Below are 18075 nucleotides of genomic sequence, written 5' to 3' on the forward strand. Positions count from 1 at the left end.
CAGAGATAATTAGGGGTCATGCCATATATGTATAGATTCCTCTATGAGTCTAGTTTCTATAGAAACAAACGGCATCAGTATTGAAGCTCTGTGCAGGGAGATATCCAAGTCGTAATGCGCAAAGGTCAGTGTAGTCAATCCCTGTAACATGAGAGACTTTGACTAATAAACTGTACTAATTGGCCTGACCAAAAATTCTAGAAAAAAATATGTAGATGGGCATATGAGTCTAGTTTCAGGGAAAAATTACAAAACTGATTTTTGAGTTGTGAAACTCAAGATATGATTTTTAAGGTGACAGTGTCGCAGTTAGCCAACTGCCTGGAAAATTTTAAAATGGACTGCGATAGTAAGCGAATTTAGTCTGTGAACCCCTCGTGTCCGACTCCGGCAACGGTCTCGGGTACGGGGTGTTACATGGAGGACTAAATTGAACTCACGAATTACATAAAGGGGCTGCAAGGGCAATTTTCCCTTTTCTTCTAAAACGGCGCCGTTCAAAAGGGTTAAATTGAAATTTAAAATAAATTAAAGGACGAATTTAAAAAAAAAACCTAATTAGAAATATATTAAAAGGCGGAGGGGCCAAAAGTGCAAATTGCCCCTCCACATGAAAAACACGCGGATCCTAGGTCCGGGCCGGGTCGACGCGCGGATCCCCATCCTTCAAACGGTGCCGTTTTCAATCGGCTATTTAAGCCAAAATTATAAAAAAAAATCATTCCTTCATTCCTTCAAAAAAAAAAACAGAAAATCCCTCCGAAAAAGCTCTCAACCTCCGGGCACCGGCCTCTGGTTCGGTCATCGGCCGGTCGTCAGCCATCGTGCCGGCCGCCAATCTCCGGCGACGGCGCCGCCGTATGCGGTGGCCGAAAAAGGGGAAAATCCCCTATTCGGCCTTTCAAACCCTTTTATACCCAAATTTGGGTTCAAAACCTTCAAAAATATCAGCAAAAAGCCTCGAAAAATCACAAAACCTTTCGGTTTCCGGCCACCGATCCTCGGGGGTGGCTCCCTCGGCCGTTTCACAGCAATCTAGGCACCTTCAAAAGGTTACCTCTTTCCTTTTTATTTGTCTTTTTATTCGTATAAAAGTAAATAAAAATATATATAAAAAAACCGGTAAATATCAACCTTTGAATCGATTATATTACTCTTGTTATTTGCTGTTTTCGATTGTGGAAATGGTTGTTTTTATTGATTTCGAATTCGGATCCTTGTTACAGTGTTACAATGGCTATTTTATAGCCGAATAGAATAAATCTAAAGAAGAAACAAATCTGTTTCTTTATTTGATTTACAAATCTTTGATTCGCTTTCCATTTTTGTTTTCCCTTGATGCGCAGGTGAAGATCCATGGAGATTCGGCCTTCGTGGGAGATTTGGAGTTGCGACGGCCGAAGCTTAGAAACCCTAGGGTTTTCCCTCTGTTTTGGGCCATTGTAATTTGGGCCACTGCTTTGTTTTAGTTTGGGCCTTGTAGGCTGTTTGTAATCGGACTGTTTTCATTTATTTGTTTACCTGGTACGGGTCGAGTACAAATTAGGTATTACATCTATTATTTTCAACTTTTTTTCCATTTTCCCAAAACATTTTCTATTGAAAAAAATGAAAATGTGTTTTCTTTATTCTCTAATTTTCACGAATTTTTATTTTTATTATTTTTTTAAAATTTCAAAATATTTAATCAAACATGTATTATTCACTATTTTTCATTTTTCAAAAAAATGAAAATGAATTCATGAAACAAAAACACACTTAGATTTCACTCCTTTTTCATTGGAAAAAGATGCACATGATACAACAGAAAAAATTGGAAAGATAGAAAATTGGAGGGGTGAAAAACTAGAAGGGTGAAAACCATAACTGTGCTTGGGAAGAGCTATGAAAAAATAGAAATAAAAAGCAATTTTCTTTCTTGTTGTTTGGTAGAGTTGAAAAGTAAAAAGAAAATAAAACAATTGAAAAATATAATTTGAACTATCGTACACTTCTCTCTCATTTTCTCTCCTTTGAATTTCAATTTGAAAGGATTGGTTTTAAGGCATTAAGACAGAAAATTATCGCCTCTTATTTTCTTTCCTCTCACTTTACTTTCCAATCAAGCACACTCCAAATATTTTTTCTTTTCATTTTTCCGCTCTCTCCTTTCATTCTTTCATTTTTTTCACTAACAAAGCACACCCAAAATCCAACAATAAAATTGTGAAAATAATAATACCATGCTAGTAATTCAATCGAAGCTATCAAATGAATCGAATATGAGTACTAATCAAGCTCTTTTATTTTTTAATTAGTATTAAAAAATATCAATTCAAATTTGAACACGAAGATTTTTTACCATGTAAAAAAGGCTTAATTGAGTTTACTCAAACCAGTTTGAGCAGTTTGAAGTCGAGCTCGACTCAAGCAGTAGAGACAAATGAAATGGAGCCGAGAGATGACCATAACAATTCCTGGGAAACTTTGTTGGGTCAGGCAGAACCTAGCTCAACATCATTCTTCCTTGTCGGATGCAGGAAGAAAGGACATTTGGAATTTGATTTCATTTAAGTAAAGTTGAGAAATGTAATTACAAATGAGAGGGGACTCCTTAATACTTCCCCCAAAACCCATTGTTTATATGATCTGTGAGCTAACTCCGGCAAGACCCGAGTCATCATACCAAGGGTGTTTTGAAACTTGGTTCAGCATATTCCGGGGGATGATCTTTTTCGATATTATATATATAGCACAAGAAATATAGCAAAGGTCATAACTTACTAGGAAGAATCGGATTAGAGAGTCCTTCCACTTTACCAAATTGAGCTGATCTCTTCAACAGTTCATTCTTTTCGGCTATGAATTTAGCAAACCGAGAACCTTTCCCCTCTTTGTTGTTGTTATCTTCTAGTATCGGCTGGGGAAGATTAAGTGGAGGCCCTGGCTTTGGAGATAATGGAGGCATCAATGCCCATACTGACGAAAGGAGTTCGTTTGGTTTGTCAAGATTTTGCAGAGGAGAAAAGTCCTTCATGTCTGTGGACAAAAAACGAAAGGAATTCATAAATTTAAGAAAAGAAGGATTTACATAACCAATACTAAATTTATCAGCCGTACAAGGAGAAAACACAAAACATGGTAACCATCGCAATCCTAATTAACCAACCTCTCGCAAACTGAAAGATAGGCATCAAAACTGCGCTCGGAATGCTGAAGTTCAAATGTGGTATAACTGTTCCTCCACCGTGCCTGGCATTGCTGTATCAAGAACATAACTCATTAAAAACCATTTGATCAGCCAGCACCGACAAGCTTAACAACAGACATGAGAAAAAAAAAACAACAGAAAATGTGGATTAGTAGAACAGAAACACACAATAAAATGATGTCACAATCTTGTATAAACACGAAGCATCAAACAAGTACTCCATCCCTCAGACCACAAAAACAGTAGCGACAAGAAAATGCAAAACAGCATTTCTGACAACCAACGTGACGTCAAAAAGAGCATTTCCAACGATGTCAAACCACTACGAGATTAAACCTATTTTTGCACAATTGTTATCCACCATACCTTGTAACAAGTCCAATCAAACGACCATCTGAATTGACGACAGCACCGCCACTTCCACCGGGATGAACAGCAGCGGTTGTTTCAAGCATTGCAGGAAATTGTGAAACCCCTGGCAATAAAGATTTGTAATACGAGGGCATCTCTGCTTTCACAACTTTTGCAACCACCCCAGAGCAAACAGAAGGGGAGAAGCCTACAAATTAAATAAGGATAAAAGACTCTGAATTTAAGAAAATAAGAGATTACAAAAAGTATAGATAAACGGTTTATTCAGATGAAAGTACACAAGAAACAATCCCAGGGGACTCAGTCCCTCAATATTGTAGCATTAAGAAAATTTGATGCTCCTATGCATCATAGCAAAAAAAAAAAAATGCAGTCGATCAGGGATTGATAAGAAATTTTAGGAGATACAGGGTCAGTGGACAATGTAAGCTAATGCATTCTTGAAATGGCATACTTTGACCTTATTTGGTAAACGAGTAGTTTTAAGCACTCTAACCAACATCTTTAAAAAATAAAAAAGTTCTCTAACCAACATCTTTAAAAATTAAAAAAGTTCTCTAACCAACAGAGATCCAAATGACCTTGTTTGAAACTACACAACGGATGGCTTCGATGCTAAGATTGGAAACTTCAGATGTGAACGTTCACAGAACCACTTATCAAGTCCAAGTCGTACAATGAAAAAGGGTAAAGTGAAGAGTAATGTAAACACAACAGAATTATCTCATTTCAAATGTATTGAAACAACCACAAACAAATAGATAAATAGGGAAGTGCTTTACCGCATCTTGGTGCCAGTAGTCCATGTCCAATAACATATGCCTTTGATCCTAATGATGGCTGACTAAAATCCACCATAATAGCGGTAAGCTTATCAGGAATACGATCAACTTGGAGCAGAGCAACATCCAAAGGTCCCTTGCAAATATATACTACCTTCGCCTCACACCAAATCCAAGGGTCCAGATGATCAAGTCGAACACGTATGCTCCTATGTGTTGAATATTGGCAATATCCCACATTAGGAAAAGATAGAAATGGAGGGGGTTTGGTTTGTTATATATAGAACCCCTCCCCCTTTGGTTGTATTATCCCAAAATCTTCTCCTTTGTAATATTTCTAGAGGAAATATTAATTTGGTAGTGTCCGAGGACGTAAGCTAAATTGGCCGAACCTCGTTAAAACTCTGGTATTTTATTTCTTATTTGTTTGCTTTTATTTAATAGCTTTATGTTGGTTATATTTATTTAGTTATTATTGCTATAAATATCTAAGTGAGTTCTGTCTAGTTGTTGGGTTTTAAGCGGGACCATTGTGACCCCTCCAATTTAACTGGGAATTTTCTTAGTATAATTGTTGGCATAATAATTATCTAAATATTTCTGATAATATTGTTATTAATATTATCGTCGCTTCCGCAACAATTGGTATCAGAGCCAAGGTTTTGTAGTATGCTCTGTGTTTGCAGCTTAGTCTGATCTTACACATCAGAAACATTTCCTAAAGCTTGTGGGTATTCTGCATTTGGTGGCTATTAAGTAGAAGCTATGGCAAAAATGACAGAAGAAAAACCATCCATATCAACAACTTCCACTTCGTACATTTTGCCGAGGATTGGAACTGCAAATACGAGATTTGTAGTGGAAATTTTTGATGGAACAGGTCATTTCGGCATGTGGCAAAGTGAGCTTCTAGATGCCCTCTTTCAACAGGGTCTAGATATTGCCATTGAGGAAGAAAAACCAGAAGGGGTTGATGATAAAGAATGGAAGACCATCAACCGATTGGCATGTGGTACAATTCGATCATGTCTTTCCAGAGAGCAGAAGTATACATTCAGTAAAGAGACTTCTGCAAGTAAATTGTGGAAAGCATTGGAGGAGAAATTTCTGAAGAAGAACAGTCAAAATAAGTTACATATGAAGAAAAGACTGTTTCGTTTCAGTTATGTTCCTGGTACCACGATGAACGAGCACATTACCAATTTTAATCAGCTGGTGGCTGATTTGTTGAATTTGGATGTGACTTTTGAAGACGAAGACTTGGCGTTAATGTTGTTGGGATCGCTTCCTGAGGAGTTTGAGTACCTTGAAACTACTCTACTTCATGGAAAATCGGAAGTAACTTTCAATGAAGTAACTGCTGCATTGTATAGCTATGAACTACGCCGAAAGGATAAGTTGAAAGGTTCAAGTGAAGCAGCAGTGGAAGCATTGGTAACAAGAGATCGTCAGAAAAGTCAGTCTAAGGGGAAGAGAAGAAAGTCCAAAGGTCGAGTTGTTGCCAAAGATGAATGTTCCTTTCGCAAAGAAAAAGGACATTGGAAGAAAGATTGTCCAAAATTGAAGAAAAAAGGGAAGACTCCGCAAGATGCAAATGTTGCAGAATGCAATAGTGAAGCAGAGTCAGACTTTTCTCTTAGTATGACATCTTCAACATTATATGCAGATGAGTGGATCATGGATTCTGGTTGTTCCTATCATATGTGTCCCATTCGGGAATGGTTCTTTGAATTTCAAAAACTAGATGAAGGGGTTGTTTACATGGGTAATGATAACACATGTAAAATAGCCGGGATAGGTTCAATTAAACTGAGGAGTCATGATGGATCTACTAGAATTTTGCGGGATGTACGATATGTCCCAAAGTTGAAGAAGAATCTCATCTCTTTGGGGTCGTTAGAATCTAAAGGCCTAGTTGTGACAATACGAGATGGAGTTCTTAAAGCAACTTCAGGAGCATTGGTGATGTTGAAAGGCATAAGAAAGAACAATCTGTATTACTACCAAGGTAGTACAGTGGTCGGGACAACAGCAGCAGCAATTACGAGTACCAAGAAGGACGCTGAGGCAACACAGCTGTGGCATATGCGTTTGGGCCATGCTGGTGAAAAATCCTTGCAAACTCTAGCCAAGCAAGGATTATTGAAAGGTACAAAGACTTGCAAACTTGAATTTTGCGAGCATTGTGTTCTGGGAAAACAACGAAGGGTGAAATTTGGCACTGGGATTCACAATACTAAAGGTATTCTGGATTATGTGCATTCTGATGTATGGGGACCGTCCAAGACTCCATCACTTGGAGGAAGACGTTATTTTGTCACCTTTATTGATGATTTTTCCAGACGAGTTTGGGTGTTTCCTATGAAGAACAAAGATGAGGTGCTTGAAGTTTTCCTTAAGTGGAAAACTAAAGTTGAAAATCAGACAGGAAGGAAGATTAAGGTTCTCCGATCAGACAACGGTGGAGAATATAAAAGCGATCCTTTCCTGAAGATATGCCAAGATTGTGGCATAGTAAGGCACTTCACCGTAGGTGGAACACCGCAACAGAATGGGGTGGCAGAGCGTATGAATCGAACGCTTGTGGAGAAAGTTCGATGTATGTTATCTAATGCTGGATTAGATAGAAAGTTTTGGACTGAGGCTGTGACGTACGCTCAACATCTCATCAATCATTTGCCATCATCTGCTATAAATGGCAAGACTCCTTTGGAGAAATGGTATGGAAAACCTGCTACTGATTATGACACCTTGCGCATTTTTGGTTCTATTGCATATTATCATGTGAAAGAATCAAAGTTAGATCCAAGAGCAAAGAAGGCTCTATTCATGGGCTTCAATGCTGGTGTTAAGGGATATCGTTTGTGGTGTCTAGAGGCAAAGAAGACGATAATCAGTAGGGATGTTACCTTTCATGAATCTGCCATGTTGAATAAGGTAAATCCAGAAGGAGTGAGTAGTACTTCGCAGCAGGTGGAGTGTACTCCGCAGCAGGTGGAGTTTGAGCAGAGTGTGGTAATTCCAGCAAAAGGTACCACTAGTGATTCTTCATTGGCAGATGCAGAGTCAGATGAGGAAGAGGTTTCTACCCAAGAACCTCAACAGCAATCAGAGCCAATTGCAGTCAGAAGGCAGAGACGAGAAATTCAGAAACCAGCTCGTTTCACTGACATGGTAGCTTATGCACTTCCAGTTGTTGATAATATTTCATCCACTTACACTGAAGCCATTCAGAGTTTAGAGAATAATAGATGGTTAGGTGCAATGGAAGAGGAAATGCAATCTCTAGAGAAAAACAAGATGTGGAAGCTGGCACAACTACCAAAAGGGAAGAAGGCGATTGGTTGCAAAATTGAAGACACTATTGAAGTTTGTGTTATGAGAAGATGTTCGAAGATGTGGAATATCGCCAAGGTGGAGATTTGTTGAATATTGGCAATATCCCACATTAGGAAAAGATAGAAATGGAGGGGGTTTGGTTTGTTATATATAGAACCCCTCCCCCTTTGGTTGTATTATCCCAAAATCTTCTCCTTTGTAATATTTCTAGAGGAAATATTAATTTGGTAGTGTCCGAGGACGTAAGCTAAATTGGCCGAACCTCGTTAAAACTCTGGTATTTTATTTCTTATTTGTTTGCTTTTATTTAATAGCTTTATGTTGGTTATATTTATTTAGTTATTATTGCTATAAATATCTAAGTGAGTTCTGTCTAGTTGTTGGGTTTTAAGCGGGACCATTGTGACCCCTCCAATTTAACTGGGAATTTTCTTAGTATAATTGTTGGCATAATAATTATCTAAATATTTCTGATAATATTGTTATTAATATTATCGTCGCTTCCGCAACACTATGACCATGGAAAACTGACTTCAACTTGTACCCTTTCTGCTGATCAGCCAGTGGAAATGGTCCAATGCAACTTTTCTGGTACCTCTTATATCCTTTCTCCTCAGAAAATGCAGATTCTTCAGGTAGGAAGAATGGTGCTTCTTTTTTTGAACTACTTCTTACAGTTGTTTTCCCAAATCGCCACGGTTCCAAGAGGTGAGCATTTGTGACTATTAGCCCCTGATCATTGAGCACAACACCTGATGCCCATACACCATCGTCAACGGTAATAAGACATATGGAAGTCATTGCCTTCTCAATTGGTAATAGTGAAGAGCAAGGTGAGTTAAAATGGTCATGATTGTAACAGCAGTGTCCATTTGAACCATTGCTGTTAGACAATAATCCATTTCCTACAGTATTTAAGTTTCCCTTGTTGATGTGAATCCCCTTTTCTTCAATTTGTGGCTCCTTCAGCAGCAAGTCACTGCAAGCACTTGCAATGGCATCCCATGGAATCACCAACTGTTACCCAAGGCTACAACTTGTTGTGAAGAATTTACTATGACAAAGCTTAAAGAATATGGATAAGCCAACCATGTGCAAGTTACCTGAACCTCAGCATCACTGGTCTTTTGCCTCAAAGGTCTGGTCAGGATACCAACCAGCATGCCCTGATCACCAAAAACTGGACCACCCTCCATTCCTGGCCAATTTGATAGCAAATCATAATTAGGAGTTCGAGGTAATTTTTTTTGAAAGAAAAAGTAAAGGTAACAAAGCATGAGAAAATCCTGACCAGGAAGACATCGAATGTCAGCCATTAGCAATGCTTTGTCAGATGATTTAGGTGGATAGCAGTTGGCAACAGATCCCACTGACATGCTGATTCAAGTAGCTACATTAGTCAAACAGTAGAACTCCCGAAGAACATAAGCAAGCAAAATAATTAATAATATACAATGGTGAGAAGAGAGATACAGAACTATACTCGGATAGTTTGATAGTAAAAGTTAAATACCAATAAAAGATTAGTTCATTTCATGTTCCACAAGGATCACTGTCAGTGATCCAAGTATTTGGACTAATGAAAACTAATTTTGGCAAACAAGTTTGTTGTTATCAATGTTAGCTTATTAAAGCGTAAAAGATATTTACATAGGAGGTAGCATTACCTGTTAAAGAAGTGCAAGGGAGAGAGGATGCCAAATGGAGATCCCATTGCCAGAAGAAACTCTCCCCTTTTATTCAGAGGTAATATTCCAATTTTTGGTAGGCCCTGATTCATGATAATCCACAACATCGAGGTTAAGAGCCAAAGCATGCAAAAATAACCATACAAACCATAAAACCTCGAAACAGTACATTTTCTGCTTCAGTTACTATTGAACAGTAAATATTAACTAAAAGAAAAGAGCAAAAAGTGAAAGAAAAGCTTACATTTAAATGCAAATTAACTCCAAGGATAGCAATTCTAGTTGTTGACCTGGCCATTAGACTAGGATTGCTCGATTTCCCCATCACTAGCCTCTGACGCTCCATTAAAAGTTTGTTATCATACCCTATCTGAAATAAAGTTAAAACATCAGATCTTGTTGGATCTCCAACAAGGGTAAATGAAGGAAAAACTACTTCCTCAAGCATGATCACGGAAAAAAAAAATCCAGGATCTATGGTTATGCACAACTGGTCACTGATGATCTCCAACAAGGGTAAATTAAGGAGTTTTTTAATTTTGTTTTTGTAAGAACGATAAAGGAGTAGTTTGTTTCATACTCGCCTGTGTCTGAGTACTGTCCACTGAAGGCTGATGAGTTGAAGCCAATGACCAACCAAACTCCCATCCTTGCTCTTGTGAGCCTGAAGAAGCTTCGACAAGGGATTGAAGTGCAAGGGATGATATGGGAACATCAACCTTCAAAATCCATTCATCAATCAATATCATATAGTCCATATGCAGTCAATTTCTCAAGTGCAACAAAGTATAACCTAATATTACAGTTCATTAAAGTGTTCTTATAGCATTTAAATCCATAAGTAGCCATACTAACAACTTATAAATGCTCACCATTTTCAGTAGCCGTGCAGTAAACCAGCGACAACCTCCTCCATCTGAATCTGCGCCCATATTTTCCTATGAAAATAACACTATTCTCATTACACTTAACTCATTCCAAGTTAATCAACAGGCATTGCCTATCTTATACCTCGACCATAATATCAATCTGAGCACCAGGAATCAACTCAGGTAGACCCTGCATCGCAACAAAGAGTAGCACAATATAAACTCAAAATCCCAACAAAGTCAGCAATTAAACCCCAAAAAAAGGTCAACATTACTACCTGAGAAAGGTTTTCCCTATGTTGAATTGTAAGAAAAGGCTCAACGAGAGAAGCGACTGTCATAACTAACATCAAATTCTGACCACTATTATTGTCCCAAATGCACTTAACCACTTCAGTTTTGTAAAGGGTGTCAGGTAATAGCATGCCCGAAGCTGACAATGTCGTTTTGCCAGAACTAAAATACCCATAATTAAAAAAAAATTAGTTCAAAAAATTGGAAACCAAACACAAGACAAAAATTTAACTTACTGGTATTGGTGGAAGGCATGATTCCTCATCTTCAGACCCTTTGGATCCTACACAAATTTTTAATTAAAAATAAATAAATTTAATAAACATCCATTTTATTTAAAAAAAGCTGCAAATTGCAAAGGTTAATGGGCTTACGGGGCCTTGGACTCTGACCAAAACAGAGAAATTCCGGGCGAAATCGGCTGTTTCAGGGAGAGCCATTTGGATAGAAACGGTTGTAAAAGAATAATCAGAGGGATTCGTTGAGATATAATTTGGGGAATTTGGGAGTGTTTAGAAGAGTGGGGGGGGGATACGGTAAAAAAACGAAGAAGCAGAAGTAAGTCCTGAGGATAGTTTTGACTTTCCGGCGCTTGCCAGAAAAATTAAAGTTAAAATACTATACGCTCTACGAGGTGTATAGATAAGGTGAGACCGTTAAAGCGCGCGCAGTTTTTATCTTGTAAATCGTGGCCGTTGAATCATTTGATGGGCCAAAACGTTTTGTTCCCTTCCTCATAAGCTACGTGGGCGGCATTCTTCTTACAATTTGCTAGTATGGTTTCCAATCATATTTCGCGTTTCGTTATTTATTGATTAAATAAAGGCATAATTGCAAAAAAAACCCTCAACATTTGGGGGCTTTTAATTTTGTGCTATTAACCTTTTAATTTTTGATTGACACCCTCAACATTATGATTTTTTAAGAAATTAACCTAATTTTAACGGTCAATGTGAGTTGATCATTAATCAAACTGTAGGTCAACATAATAGCTCATGTGGCATGCCACATAAGCACATGACGTCATAGGTGATGTCATCTATTTAACAAATTTTTTTCTCTCATTTCTCTCTCTTAATTTTCAGTTTTAGATTGAGGAAAACTAAAAGAACCAAAAGGAAATTAACAGATCAATAGTAAATCGTATGATCTGGCAGCAAATTTCAATTCTAAAACTGAAAAATTAGGGTTTTTTTTTCTTTTCGAATTTTTTTGATTTCGTTTTTCATTTTATTTTATAAAAGAAAATGAACGATCAGGCTCAAATGATGAATCAGCCACCGCAAATGATGATGAACACGGTTCAGGTCCAAGTTCCAGTTCAACCGAAAATGATGAATCAGTCTCATCAGTTGATGGCGTCGGCGGCTCACTCTCAAGCGATGAATCAATTTGCGGCGTCTCAGTCGCAGCCTATAAACTCCGGTCCTCAGATGATGACTCAACTACCACCTCTGATGTTGTTGAATCGAAGCTACAAGCCTTGGCAATCTCATGACCCAAACCAAAACCCTGACCCTAACAAGAAATTCTCTTCTTTCAATCGTAATAACAATTGGAAGGGAAAAAAAAGTTTCATTCGGTAAAGATTCTTGGAAGTTCGAGAATAAGCCTTTACCCATGGGTTCTGTTTCTGCTATTTCTTCTGTTCCCGCTGCTTCCGGTAGTAATACTCAAGGATACAAACCTCCAACTCTAAACGAGCTTCAAAATCAGAATCGGTTAAAAGCCAGAAAATTCTACGGCAACAAGAAGAAATTCAATAACAGCAACAACCTATTTGCTCCTTACGCTCCGCGGAATACGACTTCGTTTATAATCTGAGCGAAAAAGTCAGATGGAATAGCATCTTTAGTGTCGCCATGTCCTGTGACGCCCGCCGTTCTTCCTATGCCAATATTTTCACCATCGAGGAAGGTTTTGGGTGATATGGCGTGTGGATGGTTATGGGTCGATGAAAGAGTTGATTCGGCTTCGATCACCAGAAGCTGGTCAATAAAACAAGAACAAACATGGAAAACAAAGTAAAACGATAAAATCCATCTGTCATAAGATAGGTAATTAGAAGATGAACCTGTTGGTGATTAATTGAGGAGGGAAAGGATTCATACGAGGAGCTTCAACTACCATTGGATAAAAAGCTAAGGTGTGGGTTTACAAAAATTACACAAAAGCATGATTATAATCATGGTAATAGAGATTCTTGTAGATTAAATGAGCCAACATATGTTTTGAAGAAGAAAAATGATGTTTGGCAAGATAGAAAATGAGAAAAAATTTTTGGTTAAATAGATGACATCATTTATGACGTTGTGCGCTTATGTGGCGTGTCACATGGGCTATTATGTCGACCTATAGTTTGATTAACGATTAACTCACGTTGACCGTTAAAACTGGACTGATTTCTTAAAAAATCGTAATATTGAGGGTGTCAATCAAAAAATAAAAAGTTCAAGGGCACAAAACCAAAAGCCCCCAAACGTTGAGGGTTTTTTTTGCAATTATGCCTAAATTAAATTTAAAAGTTCAAATATCTTTAAAATTTTTGTACTTCTTATGTTTGGAATTTTATTTTTAAAAATTTAGTTTCTTTATTTTTGAATTTAAAAATTCAGGTTTATTTATTTTCTTCCATTAATTTATTGGTCTGATATTTTGAAATAAAAAAAAAACCTCACTTGATGTCCACATAATAAGAAAAGACATTGTAATGTACTTGAAATTAAAAGAAAATTTTAATTGTGTTAACAAATCTTAAAAATTAACATTATCAATTTAATTGGAATAAAATATTTAAACTAATTAATGACATTTTAAGGATTGAGGCATCAAATTATGTCAAAATTAAAATGTAAAGATTAAATTTTAAATTTGAGCATAATATAGCGCATTTTAGCATGTTCAACCACACGTCCTCCTGCACTAACAATAATGTCAATGCCAACCAAATTAAAACTTAATTAATATTTAATTAATATTTTTATATATAAAATATTTAATGCATATATAACCTATAATATAATTTAGTACACTACTTCAACATATCGTTTTATTTTAAAATGTTTGAAACAATTGGCATTTTGAAACAACCTTTTAATTAGAGCAGTATTGGAATCACTGTTGTTCATTGGCAAAGGTGAGGAAGCCTTTGGCTTATTTCAAACCAATATCTCCTTTCTTTAAAAATTATTATTATTTTTCTCTTTTTTATAATATATAATATATAATATATTATTATATATAAATAACTTTAAAATGTAAGCTATTTCTTATGATTTCTTTTCAAAAATTTAAATGAAGAAACTCTTTTTCTGAAAATAATGAAAAACTTAACAATGGAGAGAGAAGATAGTATTCTCTAGTTAATTTAAGATTTATGATACTTACCTTATGTTGGAGTATGCTGATAACATTCAACACATGTTGCACATTCAACACATGTCTATAGATTGAGGCTTGATTGAGTTAGTTAAGTCTGTTGAAGTTGTTAATTAGTTTCAAGATACAACAAGATTTAATCTTACTTTTTCTTTAAATAAGTATAAATAATGTGCATGAATATTATATTATATAAGTCAAAATTTAATAACATTAAAACTTCTTATTATATCTTAATCAATATAGTTTAATTCACTACCATTTCCTTTCACTTACACGTAAATATGTCATATTAATCATTATTTTATTTTTCCTTTATTATTTAGTAGATACCCAATATAGACTTAATAGAGCATGTAGGATATACAAAAATAATTTAAAGTTGCACCGAGATGCAATAACATAACAGAGTGGCACTGAAGTGCAATATCAAAATGGAACAACACCGAAGTGCTTTGTTAGAACATTGTGGCACTGAAGTGCATTAACAGAAAGCGCGCTAAAAGTTTCTTTAATGACATGGTATCTATATCCTACTAGTCCATATCTTGTCTACATGGGCAAATATAATAGAATTAGTTTCACATGTACATTTAAGAACATAACTTATATACTTTTGAATTCTTTTCACTTCAATCCTTATTATAAAAATTCAATAAACACAATAGTAGTATTTCTTAGGCACATGAAATATATAATACACTAACTTATAATATTCTATATCCACTATCAAAGTATTGTTAAATTTCACATGTCTCTTTTACACGTTTGCAACTTAATCATTTATTTCATAAAATTAAATGTTCACTAACATGTCACTTCAATTTCACTTCGCATTGAAACCTACTACCATAAATACTTCATTAAAATTATCTATTAATATTTAATTACACATCAAATTTTGGTCATTTTTCTATCTATTCTTCTTTGCATAAATTTCACTTCACTTACTTTACAATCCTTTCAATTTAGTCCCTATTAGCATATATTTTCATTAATCACCATATTCTCACTTGGTATTCACTTGACTTCTATATATCACTACACTTGAATGTGTTATTTCAAAATCTTATTACATTTAGTCACTTTTGTACATTTTACATTTTGGTCCTTTTCAATATGAAATTCGAGTATCATTAGAAATTCACTTACATATCACTTTGTAATTAATTCACTAACACTTACATTTCATTAAAGCTTTTTATCATATTATTTCAATTTACACATAAAATTTTGCATACTTTTCAATTTAGTCCTTATTAGTTTGATTTCACTACACTTAGTCTATTCACTTTGTTGTTAAGACAAAACTCATATATTCATTTCTTTTTAATTTATTTCATAATAAATATTAACATTTCCACATATATAATTAAATATTAATAATTTTAGTATAACAAATTAAATAAAAATCATGCACACTTTAATTGAGTAAGGTAAGATTCTTGATGTACTTACCCCTATTTTGTAGAATTTCACTATTTTTGTTTTAATTCTCTTCCTTCTCACTTTTGTCACTACCTTCACTTTGTTTTCTACACTTTCATCATTTCTTCTCTATTTCTACTCCATGAACACATCAAATACATAATAAAAAATCATGTTATAAATCATTTTCTTATGCCCTACTTCAATTAAACATGAATATACCCAAATTTCTTATTTCTTTAATCTCTTCACTTTCTTCTCAACTTCTTCCACTTCCAACTCCAATTTCTTCCTTACAAGATGATAGTCTAACTCTCTAGGATCGTTACTTCACTTTTCCTTTTTGGTGGCTATGGAAATTATCAAGATTTTTGAGTGAAAATGGTGGAATTAATGAAAAAAAAAGACTAATTTGCAAGAAAAACAAAGTTTCACTCTTCTCTCTTTTCAAACACGTTGGAAGCATGAAAAATGAAGAACTTCAATTTTCCTTTCTTTTATATTAGTTATAAATAAAAGAATTATCTTAATAAAGTATTATTAAAATAATATTAAATAATTTCATCTAATAAAAAATTAACACCTAGCTTATAATTATCATGATATTTATCCTGAGAAATGGCTATTCTACTATTAACATTTTCTACAATTTCTCCCTTGAATCATCACATTATTTTATAAAATTATGGTTTAGTCCCTTATATTTTTCCACTTATTCAATTTATTTCTTATTTACAAATTTTGTATCACAAGAACTTTTGAAATATTTGCATTATTGGTCTTTCAACTTTTTTGAAGATACACTTTAGCCCTTCAACTTTTGAATATTCTCACTTTAACCCTATAATTTTCACTTCTTTATAATTTAGTCAATACTTCGAACTTATTTCTCTCAATACACAAGTCTTTTCAATTTCTTTCGGTATCAAATTGCCTTCTTTACTAACACTAGTAATTCCTATTTTATTTCCTTCGAAAATTATAACACATGTCATCTAGTATTAGCACTATTCCTAACTTAATGGATTTTAAGGATGATACATTTTTGCCTCCTCTTAAAAGAAATTTTATGCTCGAAATTTAGCTGACTTTCGCATTATGACATCTCCATAACACTTTGACTAAAGAAATTCATTTATCTCTTCCACACTATATCCAATATCTTTTCTTTTAAGATCTAATGAGAATTTTTTCTATCAAAAGATACCTTTAAATGATTTTTGATCAATTTCACTTTCCCTTCTGTTTCTTTGATAAATTTGCCCTACTATCTTACTCTTACTTAGTTTTGTACAACAAATGAGAGTTCTACTGTTTCTTCCATACAATATTTCGTACAATACCTTCTTATTATTGGATTGATAACTATGATTGTGAATAAACTCAATCAATAACAAATATATTTATACTTTGATGTGAATCTTAAATCTCTGTTTGATATTGTAGAAGTTGGCACTCTAGACAAACTCCTTATTTCTTTTACATATGGTTCCATAGTATAACCTATTCAAACAAACAAAAAGTGAGGGAAAATTCATTTACAAAATCCATCGTGCGCGTTAAAACTAAAGATTTTGGAAAAAAAACTATTTTAAAAAGCAATTTTAACTACAAACGTATAGTACTAGTTGTAATATTTATAGTTCCGATGGACCACAAAGTATTCCAAGGGGTTGAACCCAAAGGATTGCTAAGTGGGTAAATATGTTTATCAAATTAATTACAAGTTAAGCAATTACTAGTGTAATCGAGTCAGAAATTATTAGTGCAAGCCCAAATAAAATGGTTTATAAACTAAAATTAAACTATTGATTAAACTAACTAAGCTAAACTTTCTTCCTAATGTTTTAGATACTGTAAATGATTAAACGATGGTTGATTGATTAGTTGAGTGCTAATTAAACTAATAAACCTACACCGATTATATTGGTTTCCATTCTTAGTTAGGAATTTCCTTTCAGTCTTATCCTATACTAAAAGATACCACCTAAGATTACCTTTCGGTCTCAACTAGGCATATAGATTACCTCTCGGTCTCACTATTCGGCACGATTATATCGAACTACCTAAGGATAAACTTTCCTCTCGATCTCTTTTATCTAGGTTTTCTGCAAGAGGCGTCAATTCTAACATATTAAGCATTTTGATATAATTGAACAACCAATTAATCAAGAGTAGACATTAACTTAAACTAACAAATAACCAATTAACCAACCATCTAACAATTTAGCACATGATAAAGCTTAACATCCAAAAAGACATTTCATCGAACAATTAAAAAGCACAATATAGAGATAACGATAAGAAATGCTTATTCAGATATGGAACCAATGGCACCCAAAAAGCTTCATCTATCTTCATTTATAAAGTCTTTTACAAGAAAGAAGAAAGAAAACTACAAGAATAAAATCTACTCTAAAAAGAAAAGAGAAAACCTAAACTAAAAATAAAAAGAAAACCTAACCCTAAAACTATGGAAAACTAAAGGAAACTATCAGCCAACAAAATCTAAGTTCAAATGCTTATAAAGTGTTTTTTATAGCCCACTAACATTTAACCTAACATTAACCATTTTGCCCTTTAGAGAAAAAGAAGACATAAGCTTGTTTGGACATAAAATTGCCCCTGCAGTTTTTTCACTTGTCAGGCTTAGGTATTGCGATACCCATAGCAATCTTGAGATTAGGAGTCTTGAGGTTCTCAATATCGTGGTACCTATGGTTTGGTATCGCGAT

At 34.7% G+C, this 18075-nt stretch overlaps 1 protein-coding gene across 3 annotated transcripts; it reads right to left on the bottom strand.

The window, feature by feature from the left end:
• Positions 1–2441: 2441 nt before the first annotated feature.
• On the bottom strand, positions 2442–11126 carry LOC107900139 (glyoxysomal processing protease, glyoxysomal). 3 transcript variants are annotated; one of them, XM_041095838.1, is made up of 15 exons: positions 10909–11126; positions 10771–10817; positions 10519–10696; positions 10383–10430; positions 10244–10309; positions 9956–10090; positions 9616–9741; positions 9351–9454; positions 8975–9060; positions 8787–8881; positions 8228–8700; positions 4345–4553; positions 3557–3749; positions 3149–3240; positions 2442–3018 (listed from the first exon to the last, which is right to left on the bottom strand). In XM_041095838.1, exons 1-15 carry the CDS (start codon positions 10972–10974, stop codon positions 2753–2755), a joined length of 2184 nt encoding a protein of 727 aa, XP_040951772.1. In that variant the 5' UTR covers positions 10975–11126; the 3' UTR covers positions 2442–2752. The 3 variants fall into 3 exon arrangements, with proteins under 3 accessions (XP_040951772.1, XP_040951771.1, XP_040951773.1); XM_041095837.1 differs by having other exon boundaries at positions 4345–4557; positions 8199–8700; XM_041095839.1 differs by lacking the exons at positions 10771–10817; positions 10909–11126 and having other exon boundaries at positions 4345–4557; positions 8199–8700; positions 9952–10090; positions 10519–10596.
• Between the last annotated feature and the right edge of the window lie 6949 nt (positions 11127–18075).

This window comes from Gossypium hirsutum, chromosome D06 (assembly GCF_007990345.1).
Source record: "Gossypium hirsutum isolate 1008001.06 chromosome D06, Gossypium_hirsutum_v2.1, whole genome shotgun sequence".
In the NCBI taxonomy this organism is placed as follows: domain Eukaryota; kingdom Viridiplantae; phylum Streptophyta; class Magnoliopsida; order Malvales; family Malvaceae; genus Gossypium; species Gossypium hirsutum.